Source organism: Dipodomys merriami, unplaced genomic scaffold (assembly GCF_024711535.1).
Source record: "Dipodomys merriami isolate MVZ:Mamm:240054 unplaced genomic scaffold, mDipMer1.0.p SCAF_28, whole genome shotgun sequence".
NCBI lineage: Eukaryota > Metazoa > Chordata > Mammalia > Rodentia > Heteromyidae > Dipodomys > Dipodomys merriami.
Genome location: NW_027204270.1, coordinates 1,091,111 through 1,118,823, shown reverse-complemented (window position 1 = coordinate 1,118,823; position 27,713 = coordinate 1,091,111). Strand labels below are relative to the sequence as shown.

The 27,713-nt window shown below is 62.8% G+C and overlaps 1 protein-coding gene across 5 annotated transcripts in view; it reads left to right on the top strand.

Moving 5' to 3' along the window:
- Positions 1–26,025, top strand: part of Morn1 (MORN repeat containing 1) — a 48,910-nt gene extending 22,885 nt beyond the window's left edge. For 4 of the 5 annotated variants that reach the window (XM_070037151.1, XM_070037153.1, XM_070037149.1 and 1 more), the window contains 4 exons: positions 15,649–15,800; positions 15,914–15,990; positions 23,608–23,648; positions 25,778–26,025. In XM_070037151.1, the coding sequence (XP_069893252.1) occupies positions 15,649–15,800; positions 15,914–15,990; positions 23,608–23,648; positions 25,778–25,956 (449 nt within the window). In that variant the 3' untranslated portion in view covers positions 25,957–26,025. Of the gene's footprint in view, positions 1–756; positions 1,281–15,648; positions 15,801–15,913; positions 15,991–23,607; positions 23,649–25,777 lie in introns of those variants that run through there. The other variant, XM_070037150.1, reaches the window with a different exon arrangement.
- Positions 26,026–27,713: the final 1,688 nt, after the last annotated feature.

The window sequence follows — 27,713 nt, the reverse complement described above, 5'->3', positions numbered from 1 at the left end:
CCTGGGGAAGCCCCTGTGGAAAGCCCACCTAGTGCGACCCCCTTCCCGGTAGAACTGTGAAGCCCTGCGCACATCTGGAGTTTGGCGCGCCCCCTCTCCGCCCCCAGCCCCCAGTCCCCAGGAGGCTCACTCACCTCCATTTCCTCTTCTGTAAAATGAGGGGAGCAGCCTCCACCTCCCAGCACCCGGGCAGGAGCAGGCTAGAGGCAAGGGTTCTCCCCAGCCTCCCTCCTGTCTAGGAGCAGGCCTGATTAGTCCAAACAGAGCCAAGGATGTTCTGGCTCGGAGAGGCGGCTCTTCCTGATGGCTTTTCTTTTCTTAAAACCGGGTGTTTCTCTCAGGAAAGGGCTGGTCAGGTGGGCTCCACACCCCTTCCCTAGAATAAATAGCAGGACCACTTTGTCCCATCCAGGGCTCTGAACTATCCATGGCTCTGTCCAGCCCACAGCTCTATCCTGTCCATGGCTCTGAGCTGCCTACGGCTCTGTCTTGTCTCCAGCTCCTCCTCCTCCTCACGCGTCCCTGTCTAGGCCAGGACAGTCCCTGTGAACTGGTTTCCTCCCACGTCCTCCCATTTCCTTTCTTGTATTGAGTCTGCCCTGCACCTGGTGGCGGGGATACCCCCTCTCAGTGGGGCGAGCGGAGGCTGGCCGGCCCCAGCTCCTGTGGGAGTCGTCGGGGCCCTGCCCCTGCCTCGAGGCCTCTGGGCAGCAGGAGACACCCTGCTCCTGTGTTGTCTTTCCTGGCACGCTGCAGAGGTTCGGCTGCGTCCTGGGAGACACCCCACCACACTGAGTGAGCCCGGAGCAGGCCACGGCAGCCGGGAGCCTTTCCCCTCTCATGCCAGGTGCTCTGCAGCACCCGGGCAGCTCCTGAGCCTGTCGCTCAGCCAGCAGGAGGAGGAGGGGGAGGAAGACCAAGCCAGCATCACAGGGCCAGAGGACAGGCCAAGCACGGTCAGCCTATGCCCAGCCCGCCAGAGACTTCAGTGTCAAGCTGCACCTGGAAGACACTCCGTATCAGTGAGAAAGCCGAAAGTGTGGAACTGTGACGTGGCTGCTGCGTGTGCAGGCAGCCTGGAAATCAACATCTTCGTCAGCATGAAAAACAACCAGGAGAGCTGGAGACATGGCTCAGGTGGTAGGGCACCTGCCTAACAAGCACGAGGCCTTGAGTTCAACCTCCACTTGCAAAACGAAACAAAAAAAAAACAGACGGAAGCTCCGTCCCTTGTGTGCGTGCCCTGGCCCGGTCACTGGCAGAGCCTGTGAATCCTGGTTAAGTCCTGTGTTTCTCAATACTGTGACTCAAGTCTCCATGAACAATGGTGCCCGTTCCTGTTCAAGCCACTGCCTTGGTTTACCCAGGAGAGGGCCAAGAAGTCACAGGCTCTATAGACAAGGAAGCATTTATGGTATGTGTTTAATGGCACTGGAAACGCCCCAGGGCATGCACCTAACAGACCTGGGACAACAGGGAGAACTTCCCGTCAAAGGGCCGTTTAACAGAAGGGCTTGGCCCTGCTGAAGAACAGGAGGGGGCTCCTCACAGACAGACTGGACACCCCAGGAACCACTCACAGAGACCGGGACACCCCAGGGACCACTCACTCACAGACAGAGACCGGGACACCCCAGAAACTACTCACAGACAGAGACCAGAACACCCCAGAAACCACTCACAGAGACCAGGACACCCCAGAAACCACTCACAGAGACCAGGACACCCCAGGGACCACTCACAGAGACCAGGACACCCCAGGAACCACTCACAGACAGAGACCAGGACATCCCAGGAACCACTCACAGACAGAGACCAGGACATCCCAGGAACCACTCACAGACAGAGACCAGGACATCCCAGGAACCACTCACAGACAGAGACCAGGACATCCCAGGAACCACTCACAGACAGAGACCAGAACATCCCAGGAACCACTGACAGACAGACCAGGACACCCCAGGAACCACTCACAGAGACCGGGACACCCCAGGAGCCACTCACTCACAGACAGACCAGGACACCCCAGGAACCACTCACAGACAGAGACCAGACACCCCAGGAACCACTCACAGACAGAGACCAGGACACCCCAGGAACCACTCACAGACAGAGACCAGGACACCCCAGGAACCAATCACAGAGACCGGGACACCCCAGGAACCACTCACAGACAGAGACCAGGACACCCCAGAAGCCACTCACTCACAGACAGAGACCAGGACACCCTAGGAACCACTCACAGGCAGAGACCGGGACACCCCAGGAACCACTCACAGACAGACCAGGACACCCCAGGAACCACTCACTCACAGACAGACCAGGACACCCCAGGAACCACTCACAGACAGAGACCAGACACCCCAGGAACCACTCACAGACAGACAGAGACCAGGACACCCCAGGAACCACTCACAGAGACCAGGACACCTCAGGAACCACTCACAGAGACCGGGACACCCCAGGAACCACTCACAGACAGACAGAGACCAGAACATCCCAGGAACCACTCACAGACAGACAGAGACCAGAACATCGCAGGAACCACTCACTCACAGACAGAGACCAGGACATCCCAGGAACCACTCACAGACAGAGACCAGGACATCCCAGGAACCACTCACAGACAGAGACCAGAACATCCCAGGAACCACTCACAGACAGAGACCAGGACACCCCAGGAACCACTCACAGACAGAGACCAGGACACCCCAGGAACCAATCACAGAGACCGGGACACCCCAGGAACCACTCACAGACAGAGACCAGGACACCCCAGAAACCACTCACAGATACCGGGACATCCCAGAAACCACTCACTCACAGAGACCGGGACACCCCAAGAACCACTCACAGACAGACCGGGACACCCCAAGAACCACTCACTCACAGACAGACCGGGACACCCCAGGAACCACTCACAGACAGAGACCAGGACATCCCAGGAACCACTCACAGACAGACCAGGACACCCCAGGAACCACTCACTCACAGACAGACCGGGACACCCCAGGAACCACTCACAGACAGACAGAGACCAACAACCCCAGGAACCACTCACAGACAGACAGAGACCGGGACACCCCAGGAACCACTCACAGACAGACAGAGACCGGGACACCCCAGAAACCACTCACAGACAGAGACCCGGACACCCCAGAAACCACTCACAGACAGAGACCAGGACATCCCAGAAACCACTCACAGACAGAGACCAGGACATCCCAGGAACCACTCACAGACAGAGACCAGGACACCCCAGGAACCACTCACAGACAGAGACCAGGACACCCCAGGAACCACTCACAGACAGAGACCGGGACACCCCAGGAACCACTCACAGACAGACAGAGACCAGGACATCCCAGGAACCACTCACAGAGACCAGGACACCCCAGGAACCACTCACAGACAGACCAGGATACCCCAGAAACCACTCACAGAGACCGGGACACCCCAGGAACCACTCACAGACAGAGACCAGGACACCCCAGAAACCACTCACAGACAGAGACCGGTACACCCCAGAAACCACAGACAGACAGAGACCGGGACACCCCAGAAACCACTCACAGGCAGAGACCGGGACACCCCAGGAACCACTCACAGACAGAGACCAGGACACCCCAGAAGCCACTCACAGACAGAGACCAGGACACCCCAGGAACCACTCACAGAGACCAGGACACCCCAGGAACCACTCACAGACAGACCAGGACACCCCAGGAACCACTCACAGACAGACCAGGACACCCCAGAAACCACTCACAGAGACTGGGACACCCCAGGAACCACTCACAGACAGACCAGGACACCCCAGGAGCCATGCATAGAGACCAGAATATCCTAGGAACTATGCAAGACAGAGACCAGGACACCCCAGGAACCACTGACAGAGACCAGAATATCCTAGGAACTATGCAAGACAGAGACCAGGACACCCCAGGAACCACTCACAGACAGACCAGGACACCCCAGGAACCACTGACAGACAGAGACCAGGACACCCCAGGAGCCATGCACAGAGACCAGAATATCCTAGGAACTATGCAAGACAGAGACCGGGGCACCCCAGGAGCCACTCATAGATACCAGGACACTCCAGGCACCACGCACAGAGACACCCCACGAACCACACACACAGACCAGGACACCCCAGGAACCATGGGAACCGTGCACAGAGACCAGGACAGGCAGGACGTGGTCTAAGGCTGGCATCTAGCCTCACCCAGAGCCGGCTGCGTACTTAGGACGATCAGCACTGCTGCAGCTAAGAGCAGGGTGGAGCTTCAGTGTCTGCGTCCTGTTCTGCCACCTACCACCGGTCTGTCTGTGCCTCCCGTGGGCCAGGGGCCACAGCTGCCACCCTGTTTTGGGGGGCGGGGGTGAGGGGAAGAGGCAGTTCTTAGTTGCACAGCCATACCAGGACACGTGGGGATACAAATTTACAAAGCACAGGCTCGGTTACCAGAGAGGAGGAAGCCCAGGTCGTAGTTCCGTCACCAGAGCACGCCTCCAGGCTCTGCTGGCACAGAGCTGTGTCAGGGTCTCCAGAGGCCCCTCCCCGGAGCTGCTCCCACGGAGCACCTGCAACTCGGGCTGGCCCCTCTGGAGCCATGCCCAAGGCCCTATACCCCAGCCTCTGGGGCCAGGACTGCTTCTATTGGAGTAATGGGTGCACAGGGAAGGCTCTGATGGTCAGGAGCCTGGCCCCATGAACACCCGGCCCAGGTGCCCCGTGCTCAGCTGGCTTCATGCTCCCAAGAGCCTGCAGGCCTCGGCTGGGTCATGCCGGGGTCCCACCGGCCACCAGCAGCCCTGGGAGATGTTGCGCCCCTCCTCCTCGAGCTTCTCCATAGCAGCCTGGGGTCCCCCGCTCAGACGCGGCCCTGTGGAAGGAGGGGTGCTCTGGGAGAGGGGTGAGGGCTGTGAGCCACCCAGAGGGAAGTGCCAGGCATGAGTCAGACCTAAAATTAAGGCAGAGGTGGGGAGGGGCGTTTGAGAGCCGTTGCTCATGTTCCCATGTGTTCCCGAGCACTAACGCTGGCAGGCAGCTGGGGCAGCGAAGCTGAGTCCACAGCGTGGGAATGGCTCTGCTCCTGCATGCATGCGCGCGCGCGCACACACACACACACACACACACACACACACACACACACACACACACACACACACACACACACACACACACACACACACACACACACACACACACACACACACACACACACACCGTGCCCAGAAAGACCATGGCCAGCCAGGCACTGGTGACTCACGCCTGTAATCCTACCTACTCAGGAGGCTGAGATCTGAGGATCACAGTTCAAAGCCAGCCCAGGCAGGAAAGTCCGTGAGACTCTGATCTCCAATGAACTACCAGAAAACTGGAAGTGGCACTATGGCTCAAGGGATAGAGCGCTCACCTTGAACTGAAGAGTTCAGGGATAGCGCCCAGGCCCACAGTTCAAGCCCCATGACCGACAAAAATAAAAGACCGTGGCCATACGCATTTCATAGCCTTGGGTGTGATGCGGCCACCTTGCCCAAGGACCGCAACACCTCTGTGCAATAGGGACCCCAAGAGGCCACTGGGTCCTCCCGGGACCCTGTCCCCATGGTCAACAAGAGAGGCTCGGAGTCCAGCCCAACTTCTGTTTCCCCCACCAGCAGACAGCCCTTTTGAGGTCCACCCAGAACCTGCCACCCCAAGTGGGCTGGGCTGCGCTGGACTCCGTACTGGACAGGCGGTAGCATGGCTGCCCGCAGCCCTCCACCCCAGCGGGGACTTGGCCTCTCAGGCATCCTTCCCCCAGATCCCATGGAAATTCAGCAAGCAAACCCTCTCGAGAGCTTGCTTTTCACTAACACAAATAGGCAAAAGAATGAAAACACATCCTCCTTCCAGAGGCCCAATGTCAGTAATATGTAATTGCAAAATGCAGTATTTCATTATTCTGTTGATATGAAATATCTCAGTGGTTTAATTGTTTTTAAGTTTCCAATAGACAATCTGCATTTCGACGAGCAGAAAAGACGATTTCCTAGACGTGGACGATTGCCAGATATCGCAAACCCTACTTTGGATAAATTACAGCACCCAGATTTCAGTAACAAAGCACATTGATTTTATATTCAGAGGGTTTTTATATTTAGTCTCTTAACCTTTTGTAATTCCCACCCACAGCCCAAAGCACAGAGCCCTTTTGTGTTCCTGATTCTCGGTGGGGTGTCTGCCTCACTCCATAATTTGGGCCCATTGACTCATGCAGCAGGTGTGGATGATGGCGGGGTAGACGTGTGGGTGCCGGGCCCCGTGACTGCAGGGTGGACACCGTGGGCGCCAGGTCGGAGGCTCAAACAATCCCCTGCAAATGGGCTTTGGGGCCTAGAACAGCCAGGCAGCGAGGGAAGGTCAAATTGCTTTCCTTTTTTCTTGCTTGCTTGCATTATTTCTCTTTTAATGCACAAAACCCTCCCAGTGAATGTTCTGAATTGGTCTCAGTGATTTCTCTTTCTCATATGCTAGCCAAATGGTTTGTCACATGGGATCTGTGAAGAATCAATCGTTATTGTATGACGATTTAAAAAAATCAAGGTGCCCTCAGCTGCTAATTAGGCCTCACCGATGAAGTGGAGCCGGGAATTTCTGGAAATTCCACTGCCTTGTGGGTGACACCACATTTTAGTACTAATTGTCTGTGGTTAATTATGGCACAGGAGCAAGGTAGAGCCAGATTTTCAAAGGGAAGTTTGCACTATAAATCATTTTCTAGGGATCATCATACAGAGAACTGTCCAAGTAAGCATAGCATATAAAGATGTTATACGACTTCCTATTCCAAAATGGTGGGAGAAGCGGGATTCCGGGGCGGGCAGGTCCCTGGGGAAGAAGGCAAGAAAGGCCCCTGGGTCTGAGAGGTGTGGCACCACTCCTTTGGGGTCTGGCCATCTTCTTGAGGTTACTCTTCTTTGGAGTACAAGCTGGATCTCACTGACCCCTCCCTTGGGCTGTCTCGCTCCTCCAAGGCTCTCCTGTTCTTCCTCCTCTTCCCTCCTGCCCAGCCCTGAAGCCATCAAGCGCAGCCCAAGGAGGGGAGAGGGGTTGTCTGAGGGATGCTGCCAGGGACAGGGAGCAAGGCGGGGCCCTCAGAGTGGGTGTGGAGCACAAGGGGTGGTGGAGGCTGGTTCTGCGTCGATGGGGGAGGGGAAGCGCAAATACAGAAAAGGAGTGCTCTGTGGGCTCAGGGTCCCGGGGGCTTGTGAGCGCCTGGCCTGCCTTATGGGCAGGTAGAAAGCAGACATGGCTGCGCGCCTCTGCCTCTGTTGACCCCCCAGCAGCAGTGAGCAGGTGGACACCCCGGTCTGGGCGTGGGCCAGGAGGGAACCTGCAGGGTTGGGGTGTGTCCGAGGTGTGGGTGGACCAGGAGGTGGGTGGACCACAGGGAGGGGCTGTGGCCAGCCTCTCAAAGCACTCCCCAAGGTCCCGCCACAGAGCACAAGAGCCAGTTCACACTGGGGGCTCTGGCTGATGTCACCATGACCCAGCCACCAAAGTGGGCTCCACAGGTAACAACAATTGGTGGAATTCCTGCTCTGCCAGGACCTCTCAGTGTGGGTGACGACTTCTCAGTGCACCTGACGATCTCTCAGTGCACATGCTGACCTCTCAGTGAGCCTGACGACCTCTCAGTGCACCTGATGACCTCTCAGTGCACCTGATGACCTCTCAGTGAACCTGACGACCTCTCAGTGAGCCTGACGACCTCTCAGAGCACGTGATGACTTCTCAGTGAACCTGACGACCTCTCAGTGAGCCTGACGACCTCTCAAGAGCACGTGATGGCCTCTCAGTGTGTGTGATGGCCTCTCAGTGCGTGCGATGGCCTCTCAGTGTGCGTGACAACTTCTCAGTGCACTTATTTTTGTCAGTTATGGGGCGTGAACTCTGGGCCTGGGAGCTGTCCCTCCTCTCTTCAGCTTAAGGAGAGCACTCTACCGCTTGAACCACAGTGCCACTTCCAGTTTTCTGGTGGTTTATTGGAGATAAGATCTCAGGACTTTCCTGCCCAGGCTGGCTTTGAACCATGATCCTCAGACCTCAGCCTCCTTGAGTAGCTAGGATGACAGGTGTGAGCCACTCACACCCAGCTCAGTGCACATTATGACTGCTCAGAGTGCAGAAGAGCAGGATGACTGCTGCGTGTGCAGAAGAGCAGGATGACCACTGCGTGTGCAGAAGAGCAGGATGACCGCTGCGTGTGCAGAAGAACAGGATGACCGCTGCATGTGCAATGTGGGTTTGACCACTCATATCTTGACAGTAAGGACATCACAGGGGTAGCCAACTCATGGTAGCCATGAGATTAGCTCTGGATGGGGTCCAAGCTGAGGTGTTCCCCCCTTGGACCATGGTATAGCAGTACTACATGGTATAGCAAGTTCTTGGGAATTTCTTGGGGTCTGAGACCTTGATGGCTTCTGACTCTGGATGGAGCCTTTATTCTGGATGGGGTCTGACTCTGGATGTAGCCTTTATTCTGGATGGGGTCTGACTCTGGATGGGGTCTGATTCTGGCTGGGGTCTGACTCTGGATAAAAGCCACCCACCGGGGCTGGGAAGGTGGCTCAGTGGTAGAGCGCTTGCCTTACATGCATGAGGCCTTGGGTTCGATTCCTCAGCACCACATAAGCAAAAAGAAAAAAGCCGCAAGTGGCGCTGTGGCTCAAGTGGTAGAGCGCTAGCCTTGAGCTGAAGAGCTGAGGGACAGCTCCCAGGCCCAGAGTTCAGGCCCCAGGACTGGACCAAAAAAAAAAAAAATCCACCCACCGTCGCTGGACCCATGTCCATCAGCTTCTGCTTTGCTGGCTGTCTGCATGGATGAGTTCTCATCAGCCCATCTGCTCTCTCTGGAACTGATGAGGTGGTCTTGACCAATGTGGCACCTCTGGCTTTTCCATGTCTTGACCAATGTGGCACCTCTGGCTTTTCCATGGTCATCTGCTCGTCTCTGGCCATGGCCTGGGGCCTTCTGAGCATATTTCTGCTCCTTGAGGACCCCTCGTCTTGGAACCTGTGTGTCATTGGCATCTCTCTCTCCATCAGCCAGGATGCTTCCTGTGATCTCCGTCCAAGCCCCACTCCCCCTCTCTCTCACACCGGTCACCCCGCCTGCCCCCTCTGGCCACACCCATTCTCCCTCTCTTCCGCCAAGCAGGCTGCCGCAGGTAGGACTTAGTGAGAGCAAGGAGGAGTCACAGGTGGGTGGGGTCGGGGAGCCCAAGCCCTGCAGCCCAGCCTTGCTCAGCCTTGCTGCTTCGTACACACAGCTTGCCGAGGGCAACTCCCAGAGCCAGGAGGCAATGGGGTGTCCGAAGCAGGCTCGGAAAGATCCCTAGCTTAGCCCAGTCTTGGAAGTTTGCCAGCAGAATCCCTGGCTTTGGCGTTCGGACACCGCGGTCCAGAAGGCCGGCGGCCTGGTGTGGCAGCTCAGAACAGGTCTCCAGCCATCTCTGGTGTAGGCAGGAGCTCAGGGCCCTGCTGGTTAACCTGTCTGAAAGGGCGTGACACACAGTGTTGTAGCTTTGCTTCAAATCCATCCTGGGCCCCTCCTGACCGGGGGCATGGGGCGGGCCACCCACAACTCAGCTCCTCAGCGACCAGACCACGGAGCTGCCGTGGCCTGACCACCCGCCCATCAGAGGACCTGAGGCAGAGCGCAGCAGTCAGGCAGAGCCGGCCGCTGCCCAGCCCTCCAGCCCTGCCTCTCGCAGAGAGACCTCTCCCCCACGACTTTGGAAATCAGACTTTTGAAATTCCTTGATAAAAATCCTAATTGGACCTGGCCCAGGTGGAGCACGGCAGGAGAGCGGTTCGGGATGAGAGGTTCTCTTCCACGCCGTGGAAGTGTGGCCCAGTGTCTGACCCAGGTCGGACGGTGCGACCTTGAGATGGGACCGGAGGCAGAGCGCACAGGCACAGCCTGGGGCATTCCACAGACGGGACTCGCTTGCTGCTTTACACCAATGGAGGTGGCCCCATGGGCCGGGGGACCTGCAGAGCAGGGTGAGCCCTTGGCCAGAGCTGGACATGTGCAGAGAAGGTGCATAGGCCACACGGGAAGTGCCTGGCTGAGCCCTGGAGGACCCAGGGCTTCTCCATCTCCTGGACCCCATCTCTGCTGGTCCCGCAGGGCTGGCTCAGAACGGTGCGGGGAGGCCTGCGAGGAGGCCAGCAGGGACAGGAACTCCGGACAGAGGACAGCCCTGCTGTCCAGAGGCTGATGGCAGACCTTCCTCTCCAGCTGGGACCACAGCAGCTAGAGGACAAGTCTGGCCTGGATACTCAGGACAGGTGGAGGGCCAGCAGCCGGAGGACAGCCTGGAGGGGTGACCCTAGGGTCACCGAGCCCCCCCCGTCCTCATTATGAGAGCGGAGGTGCTTGGATCCCCCCCTCAGGACCAGCTCCCCAGGGCATCCCTCCCGCCCTTGTCTCCCTGGCTAATGGAGTCACCCTAAAGACTAATGCAGTGTGTCTGGTCACCTCCAAACGAGGCTGCCCTGCCCCTCAGGACCAGTAACGTTTTATTTCCTGAATTCACTTACATGAAGAAGCACTTTGCCTGCAGCTTGTGTTCCTCTTCGTGAGTCCTGAGCCACGGCCACTTCACAGCCTTGTTTATTCCGGAGATTTCCCCACCTTCCTCCTCAGTGTCCTACACAGGTGATTAGGGAGTCTAATTGGCTTGGCTGTAAAAAGATAATTAACTGACATTTCCTTCCCGGGAGGTCAGGCTTCCAGAGCCCACACCAGCGCTCACAGCCCCTCCTCCAGTACATACAGGAGCCACAGCCCCCTCAGTCCACACAGGACCCCACAGCCCCCCTCCAGTCCACACAGGACCCCACAGCCCCCCTCCAGTCCACACACGACCCCACAGCCCCCCTCCAGTCCACACACGACCCCACAGCCCCCCTCCAGTCCATACACGACCCCAGCCTCCCTCCAGTCCACACAGGCAGGACCCCACAGCCCCCCTCTAGTCCACACACGACCCCAGCCTCCCTCCAGTCCACACACGACCCCAGCCCCCCTCCAGTCCACACAGGACCCCACAGTCCCTCTTCTAGTCCACACAGGCAGGACCCCACAGCCCCCTCAGTCCACACAGGACCCCACAGCCCCTCTTCTAGTCCACACAGGCAGGACCCCACAGCCCCCTCAGTCCACACAGGACCCCACAGTCCCCCTCAGTCCACACAGGCAGGACCCCACAGCCCCCCTCCAGTCCACACACGACCCCACAGCCCCCCTCCAGTCCACACAGGACCCCAGCCCCCCTCCAGTCCACACAGGACCCCACAGCCCCCCTCTAGTCCACACAGGACCCCACAGTCCCCCTCAGTCCACACAGGACCCCACAGCCCCCCTCCAGTCCACACAGGACCCCACAGTCCCCCTCAGTCCACACAGGCAGGACCCCACAGTCCCCCTCAGTCCACACAGGACCCCACAGCCCCCCTCCAGTCCACACACGACCCCAGTCCCCCTCCAGTCCACACACGACCCCAGCCCCCCTCCAGTCCACACACGACCCCAGCCCTCCTCCAGTCCACACACGACCCCAGCCCCCCTCCAGTCCACACACGACCCCACAGCCCCCCTCCAGTCCACACACGACCCCACAGCCCCCCTCCAGTCCACACACGACCCCACAGCCCCCCTCAAGTCCACACACGACCCCACAGCCCCCCTCAAGTCCACACACGACCCCACAGCCCCCCTCAAGTCCACACACGACCCCACAGCCCCCCTCCAGTCCACACAGGCCCTCCAGCCCCCCTCCAGGTGGCAGGTGACCTGCTCCCCAGGTGAGGAGTGGGGGGGAGCCTTTGGCCTGAGTGGCTCCCTGGTAACCCACGGGATGATCGGTTCCTCCAGCACTTGGAAGTGGCCCTTGTGTGTCCCGGTTACAGTAGTCTGAGAGGCCAGGTGGGGCCACAGACCCCAGACGCAGCCAGCTGCCCACAGGAGGCCAGGCCGGGCCTGCAGAGCCGGGCGTGCGGAGGGAGGGAAGCGGTTTAGGGGCCGCGTTCCAGCAGCGTGGCAGTGGGCCTCTGCATCCCCAGGAGTCGTCGGGGAATAAGGAGAGAGGGGCCAGCTCACCCCAGGCTGGCCGCCACCGCAGGGCCACCCCGGAGAATGGGTGGCAGTGAAAGAGCAGAGGGACAGGCCTCGCCAGCACCGCACGGGTCCAAGGCCTTGCCAGCGCCACGCTGGTCCGCACTGCGGGCCTTGCCAGCACCGCCCTGCCTGCGGGCGTCCGCGGCCTCGCCAGCACCGCACGGGTCCAAGGCCTCGCCAGCACCGCGCCAGTACAGGGGCCTCGCCAGCACCGCCCTGCCTGCAGGGCTGGTGTGCTCAAGGAACCTGGCTGGGTCAGAGCTGAGAAGAGGCAACCTCCCCAAAGGAAGGGACGAGTCAGAGGCTCCAGCATCAGCGTTCTGGGAGCTGGGGGCCCGCCAGGTGGAGCCAGGGCCTGGCGGGGACGTCGCCCCTCGCGCTTGCGCCTCTCCTCGATGGGCTCCGTGGTGTCGTGAAAGCCCAGGAGTGGCCAGAGCAGGGCCTCGTCCTCTGCTGTCCTCCACGGAGCAGACATGGCTGACAGTGATGTAGGTGCTGTTCCGTGGCTCTGTTTCTCGGAAGCCACAGTGCAGTAGTGACGGCCTCTTCCCCGTGACTTCACCAGATCTGCCGGCGAGCTTGCCCTGACTTGGACCCCATAGAAGGCAGTGGTTATTTTCAGGAGGAGATTCGCAGTGATAGACATTTATTCGCGTGCCAGAAAGGCTTCCCAACAATGGGCACCAGAGGCCCACGCCTGTCATCCCAGCACCTCAGGTGGCTGAGGTCTGAGGATCATGGCTCAAAGCCAGCCTAGCAGACAAATCTCAAGACTTACCTCCCATTAACCTGTACAAAGCTGGAAGCACGGACGTGGTCACCCTGCCACGACCCGGGAGCACGGACGTGGTCACCCTGCCATGACCCTGGAGCATGGACGTGGTCACCCTGCCACGACCCTGGAGCACGGACGTGGTCACCCTGCCACGACCCGGGAGCACGGACGTGGTCACCCTGCCACAACCCGGGAGCACGGACGTGGTCACCCTGATGCAGGCCAAGCCACTGGGATGTGGAGAGGGCTGCTTCCTCCCTGTGTGTTAGAGTTACTGGGAAAGGAGAGAGCGGATGGGGCTCGCGCCGCAGCCCGCTGCGTGGAGCGGCTGGTGCTGTTAGAAATCGTGCCATCAGCAGCGTTCCCAGTCACTGCCCAGGACATCAGGTGCAGGGGACAGCAAAGCTGACGGGGAAGGACACTGATGCCGAATGTCCTTGCTGAAGCAGAGACTTTTATAATGCACTATAAGATGAAATTAAGACACCTCTGAGAGAGATAATTCTCCACCTGTAATTTGGAGGCATTCAGGGCTCGCTCCCTGCAGACTGGACTCCGCACGGCAGCCCATCCAGTGTGCAGACAGGTGGCCTCTCCACTCACTGTGCGCCCCGGTCCCACTGGCCCCTCGTGCCTCACCCCGCCGGGGTGTGGAACCACCCGGGGGCTGTCAGGAGCACCTGGAGCCCAGCCCCCACGGTGGGTGTGTTGGGGTCCCAAAGACTTGGTACCAAGCAGCAATTGCAACGATTACGCATCAGGCTCAGCCCCTGTCCACACACCCTAGAGCCCTGGGAGAAGAGGGGCAGGAGGAGGAGGTATGGGGGTTCACAGACCACCAGTCCTCTGCTATTCTCGGGGTCTCTTGGCTGTTGCCCGGACCAGGAGTGGTGACTCCTGCAGTTTATCTTTTTTTTTTTTTTTTTTGTCGGTCGTGGGGCTTGAACTCTGGGCCTGGGCGCTGTCCCTCAGCTCTTCAGCTCAAGGCGAGTACTCTAACACTTGAGCCACAGCGCCACTTAAGGCTTTTTCTGCTTCTGTGGTGCTGAGGAATCGAACCCAGGACTTCTTGCATGCGAGGCAAGCGCTCTACCACTGAGCCACCTCCCAGCCCTCCCACAGTCTCAGGCCACACGTGCTGCGCGTGGCCTGGTGAGGGGAGCCACCCCTCGGGCAGGGCTGAGAAGAGGCTGCTTTGCCTGGCAGGGCCGAGCCGGCCTGTGTCCCTGCCGGCCCCGGGCTGACAGCCACGCATCTTGTGGAGGCGAGACCCCTGAGCTCAGGGCGGCAGTGAGATGGTGCTGACCCCAGGAGGGGCAGAAGGCGTCGACAGGCATGAGCGCCACGTCCCGTGAGGAGGACGCGGGTGGACAGCACACTCGATGGCCTGTCCACGCTGCCCTAGCCACGCTGCCCTGTCCACGCTGCCCTAGCCACGCTTCCCTGTCCACGCTTCCCTGTCCACGCTGCCCTAGCCACGCTGCCCTGTCACGCTGCCCTAGCCACGCTGCCCTGTCACGCTGCCCTAGCCACGCTGCCCTGTCCACGCTGCCCTAGCCACGCTTCCCTGTCCACGCTGCCCTGTCACGCTGCCCTAGCCACGCTGCCCTGTCCACACTGCCCTGTCCACGCTGCCCTGTCCACGCTGGCCTGTCCACGCTGGCCTGTCCACGCTGCCCTGTCCACGCTGCCCTGTCCACGCTGCCCTGTCCACGCTGCCCTAGCCACGCTGCCCTAGCCACGCTGCCCTGTCACGCTGCCCTGTCCACGCTGCCCTGTCATGCTGGCCTGCCACGCTGCCCTGCCACGCTGCCCTGTCACGCTGGCCTGTCACGCTGCCCTAGCCATGCTGCCCTGTCACGCTGGCCTGTCACGCTGCCCTGCCACGCTGCCCTAGCCACGCTGCCCTGCCACGCTGCCCTGCCACGCTGCCCTGCCACGCTGCCCTGCCACGCTGCCCTGTCACGCTGCCCTGCCACGCTGCCCTGCCACGCTGCCCTGTCACGCTGGCCTGTCCACGCTGCCCTAGCCACGCTGCCCTGTCACGCTGCCCTGTCACGCTGCCCTGTCACGCTGCCCTGTCACGCTGGCCTGTCACGCTGCCCTGTCACGCTGGCCTGTCCACGCTGCCCTGTCCACGCTGCCCTGTCCACGCTGCCCTGTCACGCTGCCCTGTCACGCTGCCCTGTCACGCTGGCCTGTCACGCTGCCCTGCCACGCTGCCCTGTCACGCTGGCCTGTCCACGCTGCCCTAGCCATGCTGCCCTGTCATGCTGGCCTGTTCACACTGGCCTGTCCACGCTGCCCTATCCACACTGGCCTGTTCACACTGCCCTGTCACGCTGCCCTGTCACACTGCCCTAGCCACGCTGCCCTAGCCACGCTGCCCTGTCACGCTGGCCTGTCCACGCTGGCTTGTTCACATTGGCCTGTCCACGCTGCCCTGTTCACACTGGCCTGTCCACGCTGCCCTGTTCACACTGTGTTGTCTGCATACCTCTGTCTACACCTGGGCAGGCCCCAAGGAAATGCCCAGGACAAAGACCCACCCTTGACCAGGCCACACATCCTGTCTGCTGCCTGCCCGCCCAGAGCTGGTACATGGCTGCCCAAGGCACGGGGAAAGCCGTAGGAAAGTCTTTTTCCAAGCTGGGCTTCAAGGGACTTTTCTTGTCCTGTTTGTCTTTCCAGGAGAAGCTGTGCACTCGGCACGGGGGCCCCTGCCCGGCTGCCCCGGGGCCAGCCAGCGCGTGAGGCACGGCCGCGCCGCCTTTGAGGACGTCTGCCTCGGGCCCCCTCCGCCGGGGCTGCGGCCCTTCCTGTTCCTGCCCAGCACCCGGGAGGTAGGCCGGGGGGCCCAGGCCCAGCCCAACACTGCCTGCTGCCCTCCCAGGCTTCTGTCCAGGTCCCCGGCCCGGCCCCTGAGTCGCCCCTCTCCTCCTATCTGTCCCTCTAGAAGGCTGGCAGCAGACCGGCAGTCCAGGGGTGCCCCGTGACACCGCCCGCCGCCCCAGAGCCACCAGGAGGGAGCAGGTAGGAGAAGTGGGTCCTCCCACAGCCCCCACCAGTGGGATCTGGAGGCGGGTGTGGGGGCCTTCTCGACACACGCCTCCGTTTCCCCCACGCAGGTGAGGCGCTGGTCACTGGGGGGGAGGCTGGCCAGGGCACGCCAGCCCAGGAGAGAGAGAGACCTCCCTCCAGAGGGTGACGCCCCGCGATGCCACGCCCTCAGAGGCTGGCAGGGCCGCGGTGGGCAGGGCGCGGTCAGTCCTGCGTGGGGGCCCGGGGCGGGCAGCGGCCATCTGGGCAGGTGAGGAGAGGCCCACCTGTGGGTCACACAGTGCTCCCGGCCGGGCATATGACCAGGCTCCGTGCACAGGAGGGGAAACTGAGGCACTGGGCTTGGAAGGTCAGCAACAGCTCACCCCGGCCAGGCTGGACTTTTGTCTGACAGACAGCTTGTCCGGCACAGCGGAGGGAGGTCAGGAGACCGCCACGGGGATGGGGGTGAGGACGTGCCGCCCGGCCCCATCTCCCCGCCAGATCTTGGTGGAACCCCTCAGCCCCTGAAAAGTGCCCACAGACAGCAGGGGAGGTGGCGGGTCCTTTCAGGGGGCAGCGCCTCCCACCCCCGCCCGCTGCTCTGCCGGCCGCAGCTGGAGCAAGTGCTGGGTTTGGGGCCCGGTTGGAGCCAGCTGGTGCCAACAGGGTGCGTGACCCCAGGAGAAAAGTCACCCACCTGTTTCTGTTTCCATTTATTACCATTTTTATTTCTTCTTCTTCTTCTTCTTCTTCTTCTTCTTCTTCTTCTTCTTCTTCTTCTTCTTCTTCTTCTTCTTTCTTCTTCTTCTTCTTCTTCTTCTCTTCTTTATTGTTGTTATTATTTTGTGGTGTTGGGGATTGAACCTGGTGCCTCACTAATGCCGGGCAGACACTCCACCACTAAGCCACGCCCCCAGCTACAAACCACCCCTCCTGAGCCGCCCTCCCTCCCCAGGACCCGCCAGGGCTGCGGCCCTGATCAGAGCTGAGGACGCGGGGAAGCGGAGAGGTGTTCCCGGTGCTGTGCATCTCTGGCACTAGGTCTTGTCAGCAAATGAGAACCAAGGAATTGCCGGTGCCCTCTCGACCAGCTCAAGGCAGCCACACCCTGGGCAGGGCACAGGGCACAGGGCACCGGCCCAACAGCAACTCCGGGAGGAGACTCGATTGGGCCAGAGGGCCTGAGGCTCGGGGGCGAGGCAGTGAGCGTGGGCCGAACGGGAACACAAGGCTGGCGAGGTGCTGGCAGGCCCGTGAGCCTTTGATGGCGGCCCTGGGACGTGAGCCACCTATTCCCCAGGGAGGTGCCACCCCGTGCCGCTCTGAGTCATGGCTCGCAAATTGAAGATGAAGCACCTTTACACAACAACTAAAGCACGTTAAAAAAAAAAAAAATCCGGGCAACGTGGAGCTGCCCGCCCGCCCGGCACTTCCTCCCAGGGCAGACGGAAGGGGCTGAGAACCGCCGGAGTCTTCGGGTGCGCGCCCGAGGGCCCGGGCAGCACGTGCGTCCCAGAGCTGCGGGGCTTCCAAAGCCTTCTGGGAAGGTGGCAGCGGCCCACACTGGCCACCTGCAGGTCCGGGTCCACCGCCAGGGGCTCCTGTGGCCACAGAACTGTCCTTTGTTAATGGCCCATGCCCCTCCCTTGCTTCGCCCCCTGCCCCCCAGCAAGCCCTGGGCCGTGAGCTCTCCACAGACCCCGAGGCTGAGGGCAGGCCCCTCCCTCCCCTGCAGAGGGCACCTCCGCCATCTTCGCCAGCCATCCTGGCCTCTCCAGGCAGCTGGGCTCCTGCCTCCCAGATGTGGACCCTGGGGACCTACTCGTGCTGAGGAGTCCCCGCACCCGGGAGGGGCAGGGCGCCCAGAGGCTCCAGCCTCCATCATCCAAGACCCTCTGCCCACAGTTCAGGGAGCAAGGCCCCTGGGAAAATGGAACCAAGGGTCCAGCCTGTCCCTGTCTTGCCCAGCTGTGCCCTGTGGCATGCGGGCTCTCACACAGCCTCATCTGCCCCATCCCTGCCCCTGCCCTGTCCCTGCCCTGCCCCTGCTCTGCCCCTGCCCCGCCCCTGCCCACATGGATACGCAGGCCCTTGTGAGCCCCACAGCGCAGCTGGATGCAGGTTGGCTGCAACGTGCAAAGCCCCAGCCTCCAGGAATCAGAGGCCCAGTTCCCGCCACTGCTCCAGCCTCTGAGCGCCAGGGCCCCAGACATACCACACAAGGTCCAGACTGGGTGCAGTCCTGGGTTGGGGGGGGTTCCTGATGGTTACATGAGTGGCTGCTCTGCCCTCTTCCTCCAGCCCCCGGCCTCCCCCTGTGCCACTAACCAGCTTGACCTGCGGCGCAAGGCAGAACAGAGCTCGGATGGGCGCCCCTCTGGGGGCCGGCAGGAGCAGCCACAGAGGCCAGGGCCCGGCATGTGCATATTGCCTGCTGCTCTGTCCAGGGCCCCTGCTCACTCCTGCGGGCCTGTCCCAGGCTTCTACAACTCAGCAAAGGCCTGTCCGACCCTGAGCCATGGGAAATCGTGTCAGCTGCAAAAGATGGTCCATTTCATAAATGTGCCCATGAATTGTCCAGCCCCCCAGCAGCACTCCACAGACCAGGGAGGCTCTGCTCGCCTTCTCCCCAGAAGTCTTCATTGCCTGCTTTATGATGGAGAACTGAGCACCTTCATGTAACCACCATAGCCACAGCCACAGCCACAGGCTCCAGGCGGCCACGGGGGAACTGAGCACCTGCATGTAATCACCAGAGCCACAGGCACAGGTGGCCACGGGGAACTGAGCACCTGCGTGTAACCGCCACGCCACAGGCCCAGGCTCCAGGCGGCCACGGAGAACTGAGCACCTGCATGTAACCACCACAGCCACAGGCCCAGGCTCCAGGCTCCAGGCGGCCACAGGGAACTGAGCACCTGCGTGTAACCACCACAGCCACAGCCACAGGCCCAGGCTCCAGGCGGCCACGGGGAACTGAGCACCTGTGTGTAACCACCAGAGCCACAGGCACAGGTGGCCACGGGGAACTGAGCACCTGCGTGTAACCACCACAGCCACAGCCACAGGCTCCAGGCGGCCACGGGGGAACTGAGCACCTGCGTGTAACCACCACAGCCACAGCCACAGGCTCCAGGCGGCCACGGGGGAACTGAGCACCTGCGTGTAACCACCACAGCCACAGCCACAGGCCCAGGCTCCAGGCGGCCACGGGGAACTGAGCACCTGTGTGTAATCACCAGAGCCACAGGCACAGATGGCCACGGGGAACTGAGCACCTGTGTGTAACCACCACAGCCACAGCCACAGGCTCCAGGCGGCCACGGGGGAACTGAGCACCTGCGTGTAACCACCACAGCCACAGCCACAGGCCCAGGCTCCAGGCGGCCACGGGGAACTGAGCACCTGTGTGTAATCACCAGAGCCACAGGCACAGGTGGCCACGGGGAACTGAGCACCTGCGTGTAACCACCACAGCCACAGCTCCAGGCGGCCACAGGGAACTGAGCACCTGCGTGTAACCACCACAGCCACAGCCACGGGCTCCAGGCGGCCACGGGGAACTGAGCACCTCTGCGTGTGAACCCCATGGCCAGCCACAGCCCGCCATAGGCCCTGGCTCCAGGCAGCCACGGGGGAGGTTTGCAGTCGGTGACTTTAGGCATAACTGCTCGCCGGTGACCCCCAGCAAAGGACCCAAAACACACCAGGGGTTGCCGGAGCCCTCCTTGCTCCTCGCAGGGAGAAACATGGGTTTAACCAAGGTTTCCATGATTAGTCATTTAATCATCCATGAAGGCCAACACAGATGGAGTCCATTAATTGTTTTTTTTCTTGAAAAGAGAGTTGATGTTCAACAGCCTGCATAGCCCTGCCCAGGCCGGCTTCTGTGGCTGCTGTGCCCCTGACATGGCCTTCTGCCCCTGGAGTACCCCCAGAGCGGTCCTGAGGCCCCCTCCCCTGCCAGCCAGGCCCCCAGCTGGCCACAAGCCCAACCAACAGCTGGAGAAACGGGGTTGGAAGCCAGCGCGCCACCAGCCCCGCCCAGCCCCGGGCCACACCCTTTTCCCTCCTGCAAAGCCCCGGCTCCGAGGCTGGGCTCAGGCTGGGGGGGGGGGCTGGGGGGGCAGCCGCCCACGGAGCACAGCCAAGGCCTGCAAAACCCCTCCAGGCGCGCAGGCCAGGGCGCCGGCCCGGCACAGAGCAGCCGCCGCGAGCAGCTTCCCGGCAGGCAGTGGGAATGGGCAGTGGGAATGGCCAGCCAGGGCCCCGAGAACAAGGGCCCCAGGCCTCTGCGTGCTGGAGTGGCTTCCGCGTGCTTCCTGGGGGAGCTCTGGGAAATACCGTGGAATGGAGTATAATAGAGGCAAAGACCTGGACCGGAGACGCGGACCGAGTGGTAGAGGGCTTGCTTAGCGAGCACAGGCTCTGAATTCAAATCTTAGTTAAGACCCATAGGCTGTGAGGCCGACATCTGCACGCCCCCTGGGTCTGGGGGGCTGAGGCCGGGCGTCCCGCAGACCAGGACCGGAGGACACAGCCACGAAGCCCCTGCCACCCCACCGGCTCCGCTCCACCGGGCACACGCCCGGCCTGCAGGAGGCGCCCCTGGGTGAGGAACCAGTGGGGCTGCGCCAGGCAGGGATGACGAGCAGAAGCAGGTGGGGGCCGGCGGAGCAGCTGGGCCCGGGCTGCCGCGGCTGGGGCTCACCCTGTGAGACGCAGAGCAGCGGCCCCGGACCCTCCCGGGGAGCGGCGCCCCACAGCCATGAGGCCGGGGCACCTGCGGGTCCGGGGCCCAGAGTCAACGAGCCTGGAAGACAGCCCAGACCAACCCCAGCCCGGGCCGGGCCCGCGTGCGGCAGGGCCAGGTGCTCAGGCGAGGCAGAACCATGCTGCGCTCTCGAGGGCCAGGAGGAGCGGTGTGGGTGCGGAGAGGCCTGCTCGTTCCCGTCTCCCTGGCCAGGCCTCCTGCCATGTCTTCACCCCTCTCCAGGTCCCCCCAATGACAGCATGCCCATTCCCCCGGGCTCCCGAGCAGAGCCATGAGGTCCTGGGCGAGAGCTGGGACCCATCTTGGGGTGCTCTCCAGTCGCCCTGACCCACAGGACACCCCACGACCGCATAGATCTGACTTCCTGCAGATTCCACGCTGCCATCTGGGAACAGGGGGCTGCGCGGTGGGGCGAGTGCGTGCAAGCTCTGTTGGGGGGGAGGGGGGAGGGACGGGGGCACTCCAGCACCGGCGCCTACGAGGAACGCCCACGCCCAACCTCGGTCTGAGGGGTGGGAGTGGACTCTGCTACCAGCCAAGATGGAGTAGGTGGGACCGGATCACCCCCAAAGGAAGGGAGCGCTGCAGGAGACCAGAGTCCTCGCACAACGGACGTCCAGAGAGGAAGAGCAGGAGGCACCGCAGAGGGACCAGCCTGGGAGGCTCCCAGGAGCAGACCCAGTGGGGACCGGGGAGACTGAGCGGAGGGCGAGGCTCGGGGGTTCCCAAGCCCGGGTGGGCGTGTGTGCTACCAAGAGCAAGGGGAGCCGCGCACAAGTGGAGGGGCAACGCCGCCGAAAGACCCAGCGGAGCCCCCCCTGCATGGCCTATTCCAGAATATTCCCAGGAGCGTGAAGCCACCCAGCCCCGAGGAGGTCGCCCGGGGGCTGCGGCTCCACAGCAGAGCACTACCAGCTCCGGCTTTCACCCCCCCTCCCCCGCCCTGCAAGACAGCCGGGGAAAGCCATTTGAAACCCGCCCGCGACAGCGTCGTCGGCTGCCACGTGCTCACAAGGCGCAGCTGGGAGCAAACCGGCAGAGCTGGAACGAGGGAAGGGAGCTGAGCCCCAAAACGACCCAGATGGAGCCCAGCAGAGTGAGGAGCAGGGTGCGAACACATCCCCGCCGGACACCGAGGCCAGAGCCCTCCGGGACGGAGGGGAGGAGGGAACGACGGGAGATGTAAAGAAGCGGAGCAGGCGTGGTGGTGCACGCCATAATCCCAGCACTCAGGAACCTAAGCTACATAGCAAGGCTTAAAAAAACCAAAAACTCTGTGTGTGTGTGTGTGTGCGCGCGTGCACACGAGCGTCTGTGTGCATGTGCGTGTGTGTGTGCGTGTGTGCACACGTGTGCATGTGTGTGCGTGCACGCACCTGTGCGTGGCTTTTTTTTTTTTTTTTTGTCGGTCGTGGGGCTTGAACTCTGGGCCTGGGCGCTGTCCCTCAGCTCTTCAGCTCAAGGCGAGTGCTCTACCACTTGAGCTACAGCGCCACTTCTGGTTTTCTGGTGGTTTATTGGAGATAGGAGTCTCATGGTCTTTCCTGCCCGGGCTGGCTTTGAACTGCGATCCTCAGATCTCAGCCTCCTGAGTAGCTAGGATTACAGGCGTGAGCCACCAGCACCCGGCTTGTGCGTGACTTTTGTAACTAGGGCAACTTAAAAAAAAATTTTTGATGAAAACTAAAAATGAATCCCAAAACCTCCCCGAGCCCTCAAGCACCGGAGCACATAAAGAAGGAAACCTTGAGGCGGGCGATCCAGGGAGGGAGCGTCCAGCGCACCCCGGGACACCGGCCTGGCTCCCAGGCCCCACCCTGCCCTGCCCCGGCTCAACCTCCCTCCTGCTCCACGGCCTCAGAGGCCAGCGGCCTGGGCCTGATGTCTCCAGCGGAGCCAGCGCCCTGCCTGTCCAGCCGCCGGCGCCCCTCAGCCCTGCACTGCCGGTGTCCAGCGTGGCGCCTCTGTCCTGACCACGATGGCTCCTGGGGCTCCGCACCCAGGAGGCCAGCCCCTGCCTTGCTCTCCCAAGCCTTGGGTCCTCAAAACCCCCTCGGGATTCGCACGCCCGTGGCGGCTCTCCGAGCAGGCATCCGCCAGCCTCTTCTAGCGTTGCATTAACCGCCCCGGCCATCCCCGCGCGCTGGTCGCTAGCGCGACCCGGGCCTGGCCGGCCTTCACACCTCCCTCCTCAAAACGCAGTCAGGTCAAAGCCTTTCATTTTCTTCTCTCAAACCCGCACGTGGTATTTGTTTGTTAAGCGGGGCGGCAGGAGAGCACACAGGGAGGCCTGGCCGGGCTCCTTGCAGGCGGCTGCCGAGACTACAGGACACCCTGTGGCCCCAGAAGCCTCGCCCTGGCCTGGCTCAGGTCTGAGGCCTGCCTCGGGTGCCAGGCCGGGTCAGCCAGGACGCAGGGGCGGGGGAGACCTCTCCATTCCCCTGTTCCCACGCGGGAAGCCGTAACATTCCCCGGGGAGACACATGGGCACCTCACACGGCTGCTCCGACGGGCTCCCAGCTTCTCCTCGGGGCTCCGTGCCCTGGGAGGCAAGCGGGGCCGGAGGCTGGCAGGGTGGCCACGCTCCCTGGCACCCTGGGCCCACTAGGGGTGAAAGGGCAGAGAACAGAGGAACATGGCAGGTGTAGGCCCACAGCTCCAGCTGGGGCGTGCGAACACAACGCCTCTGATGGCAGAGGGGACCCCAGAGCAGGCCCGGTCCCCGCACGAGGACCGCCGCCCTCTGCTGTCCTGGGGGCTGCTGGCCCTGTGGTGGCTGGGGCTGGCCCGGAGCCAGTCTCCTCTAAGTTCAGCCTCCTCTTCTCCATGCACAGGCCGGACGGGACCACAGAGCCAGGAGCAGCTGCGTACCCAGGTAAGCAGGCAGCCCTGCCGGTGTCACAGCCCTGCCGCGCCCCGCCCCGCCATGTCTGCCCCAGGGTGGGTGTTAGGGTGACGGCTGGCCCGAAGGCCATGGGGTGAGTGAAAAGAGCATGTCTGGGCGGGGAGAGGAAGAGCCAGTGGCCAGCGGGGGGGGGGGGGGGGGGAGGCTTGGTGACCAGGAGCAGTAGAAGGTGCACTGAGTCACAACTTGAACTCACCCGAGAAGAGGGGGAGCTGGGGGGCAGCGTGGACAGGGCCTTGGGCAGCTGGGAGGAGAGCATCTCCTTGGCCAGCCGCAGGGCTGAGGACAGGGGACCACAGAGGGAGATGCCAGCCCTGGGCCCCTGTGGATACTGGATGCCCCAGGGCCAAGTTCTCTGTCTGACCCCAGGGCCAGAGCAGGGTGTGGGCAGAGACCTTTGGGCCAAGGAGGCCTTCAGCCCTGGGCGCAGGAGCCGGAGCCTGGGTCCTGTCCCCTGTGCCCTGTGCTGTAAACCTAGAGCCCCAGCTCCAGACAAGGGTGGCGGTCCTTGGAGGAGCCAGTGCTGGGCAGCAGGCATGTGTCCAGAGGCCAGGTGCCTAGAGAGGCCTGGCCAACACAAACGACCCTTGTCCAGGTATCTCCAGGGCTCTGATGAGAAGGCCAGCAGGCTGCGGGGCCCGGAAACACCTCCCACGGGGTCGAGACCCCTCTCCGAGGGGGCAGGGCCCCGAAGTCAGTGCAATGCAGGCCCACACGCAGCCTGGGCCCATCGCACTGCAGCCGCGGCTCTGGGAAGGGCCTGGGGCCATGGGCTGCATCTCTACCGTCCCCAGGCTGCTCTGTGCCTGTGGGCACAGTGGCTGGTCCTGGAGCGGGCGAGGGCGGGCAGCACTCCGACGTGGGCGTGGAGAGCCATCTGCAGGCCCCGGGCCTGGGTCCTCGCTGGCCGGCCCTCCGGGCCCGTGCAGGCTCTGTGGAGTGAGGGTGCTGGGGGTTTGGACGTGGGGCCACGGGAAGGGAGGCCGGGCGCTGGCCATGCCCCAGGGTCAGAGCTGGCCCAAGGAGCCAGGCCAGGGCCCCCACTCGCCAAGCCTTACACATGCGGCCACCAGCCAGCATCCCTCCTGCTGCCCGCGGCCATCTGATGGACGTGGGCCCCAGGAGCAGGGTCAGATCAGGCCCGTGGCTGGATTCCACGGCCACTGCCCTCTGAGCTCACACTGGCTCCCGGCCAGCCTCCGTGGCCAGGGCCGCCGCAGCTGTGCGTCCTTGGGAACGCCCCGGGACTGGGGACCCAGCCGTGCGGGTCCCTGCACACGGCTCTGCCTGGTTTTCTTACTGGCCAGCTGGGGAGGCTGCAGAGGGCACACGTCCCTGCCCAGGTGCCCCCCCCCGCAGAACCCCAACTCCTCCAAAGACAGAGCGGGGCCCAGCCAATTCCTCTGCCCCAGGCCCAGTCCCATCCTGCCCCATGCGCAGTCTGCCCGGCCGGGCGGAGGGGCGGCGGCTCCTTTCCAGGCCAGCGTCTGGAATGTCGCTCTGCTCCACTCCCCCCCTCCCCCAGCTGCAGCCGCATTCCTGGTGTGAGCCCCGGCCAGCCCAGAGAGCTTTTTCCACACTCCGGTGCCAGCCCAGAGGCTTGGGGGAGGGGGAGGGGGGTTGCTATGGCAACCCCCTTTTTGTTATTTCTTATTTTCTTTTTTATGGTTTCTCCAACTTTGAAGCTCTCCAGACAGTTCACAGACTGCAGAAAGGAAAAGTCATTTTCCTTCTCCCAGGACCCCCACAGAGGGGCCCGGGGGTCCCCCCCCCCCGCAGGGCTGGGGCCTGGGCTCTGGGGCCGGGACAATTCGAGGGGAAGCAAAAAACCCACCACTCCCGAGAAGCCGCGGTGGCCGCGTGGGGCTGGCGGTGGCTGGGATGGGCCCGTGCCCAGGTGGGCCCGGGGCTTTCCGCGGGCTCCACGCAGCCTGGGTCTCATGAGGTGGCTCCCTCCTTCACCCCGGTTCCAGTCCCCCCCCAACCCCCGGGGCCAAGCCCCAGCACCAGGAGGGCGGCCTGGCCCTGGGGTCCAGACGCCGAGGGCGGGCTGGCGCGGAAGCTGTGAGGGGGAGTGCCAGCCTGGTCCACGTCCGCAGGGGAGTACGTGATCATCGTCCGAGACGCCACCGACCCACCGTTTCTGGGCCGCAGGCTGCCCCCTGCCTTCCAACACCTGCAAGTCCTGCCCAAGGGCGCCACGGTCCTGCCGGAGCCCCGGAGCCCCAAGCCCGAGGCTCCGCTCCCGGACAGACCCAAGGAGTCACTGCGGGCTTGACTGGGGGCACACACCACCTCCCCTGGGAGCCACCGTCCCGTGTCCCCAAACAGCCATCGACGTCAATAAAATGCTCCTCACCTGCTCAGAGCACCACATGCACGGCCCCCACCCCCCACAGGCCTGCGGGAGGGGAAGGATGCTGCGGACACAGGGGGGGCAGGACCCCCCCCACAGGCCTGGGGGAGGGGAAGGGGTGCTGCGGACACGGGGGGGGGCAGGACCCCCCCACAGGCCTGGGGGAGGGGAAGGGGTGCTGCGGACACGGGGGGGGGCAGGACCCCCCCACAGGCCTGGGGGAGGGGAAGGGGTGCTGCGGACACGGGGGGGGGCAGGACCCCCCCACAGGCCTGGGGGAGGGGAAGGGGTGCTGCGGACACGGGGGGGGCAGGACCCCCCCACAGGCCTGGGGGAGGGGAAGGGGTGCTGCGGACACGGCAGGGGGGCGGAGGGGGTCTCCCAGTCTGCAGGGCTGCCTCTCAGACACCCTGGCCACAGTCCCCCGCCCAGGAGGTGCTCGGGCCCACCCTGGGCTGGCAGTATGGGGACCTGGCTGGGGCCCCACAGATGCGGGGCCTCCTCTCCTGGCCGAGGCGGCCTGCCACCAGTCCCCCACCCTAGGGTCAGCCTCACACCCCCACCGCGGGGAGGCTCGGGCCGCTCTGCCAGTGCCCTCCGGGGTACCAGGCAGACCCTGGGCAGGCGGGCCCGGGGTCACCCCACACACACACCCCGACGTCTGCCCACAGTGTCTCTCCTCCGTCATTTGCCCCTCAGATGCAGTAAAGCACTTTTTAGCCTTTTTTTTTTTTTCCACTTCAAGATGAAACCACATTTCTGTCAAAAGAAAAACAAAGAAAATGATGTTTCAATTTAGGAAGGAAACATTGCCGGGAACGAGGGCGCAGCTGCCCGGTCCGCGGGCCCTGGGGCACTTAATGCCCCAAAGCATGCACGGCCTTTAAAGTCACAAAACCCACGGCAGGAAAGCGTGGGCCGCCCCGGGGCGGGGTCCAGCAGCAGGCCCACGGACAACGGGAGGCGGGACTGGGGGGGGGGCCAGCGGGAGGGCCTGTGGCTGACCTCCGCTCAGGGAGCTGCCCCCAACCCGCCAGCTGGGGGCCTCGGCGCCCGGCAGCCCTGGGAGGACACGGGGAACCCGGACCTCTGCTCAGGAGGAGAGCCCGAGGGCACCGTGCCATCCCGCCCTGCTCCTGTCAGGCAAGCCGGGCAGCCTGGGCCTCCAATGGGCAGAACCCTCTGGGTCACACCAGGCTCCACCTGCAGACACCAGCCCTCCGGGGGATCAAGCCCCGGCCCACCCCCACCCTGCCACACATCCAAACACGAGCCTGAAAAGAGCAGCTGAGCGGAGCTGGGCTGTGCAGGCTGAGCTGCCGGGGAAGGGCGGGGGGAAAGGGGTGCTGCACTGAGGTGGTCCCAGCCGGCTGCAGGCCCATGCAGGAAGAGCACCTCACAGATCTGCAGCCCCACCCCACCCCCTCGGGGGCAGCAGGGCCCAGGACAGAGCAGGCCCCGGGGCCTCGGGCAGCAAGGGGCACCCCGGGGCCACTGCCATGGCCTAGAGCCCCAGCCCCAGGCGCCTCGCTCCTGGAGCTGGGGCAGGCATTCCGAGGAGGAGGCGGCCACATCATGCTCCACTCACTGGCAGCCAGAGCGTGGGCTCCTCCCCGAGTCTTCCCACCGGAGCTCCATACCCGGTTCCAGCCGGACGGACAGAGCACGGGCCGCAGGCA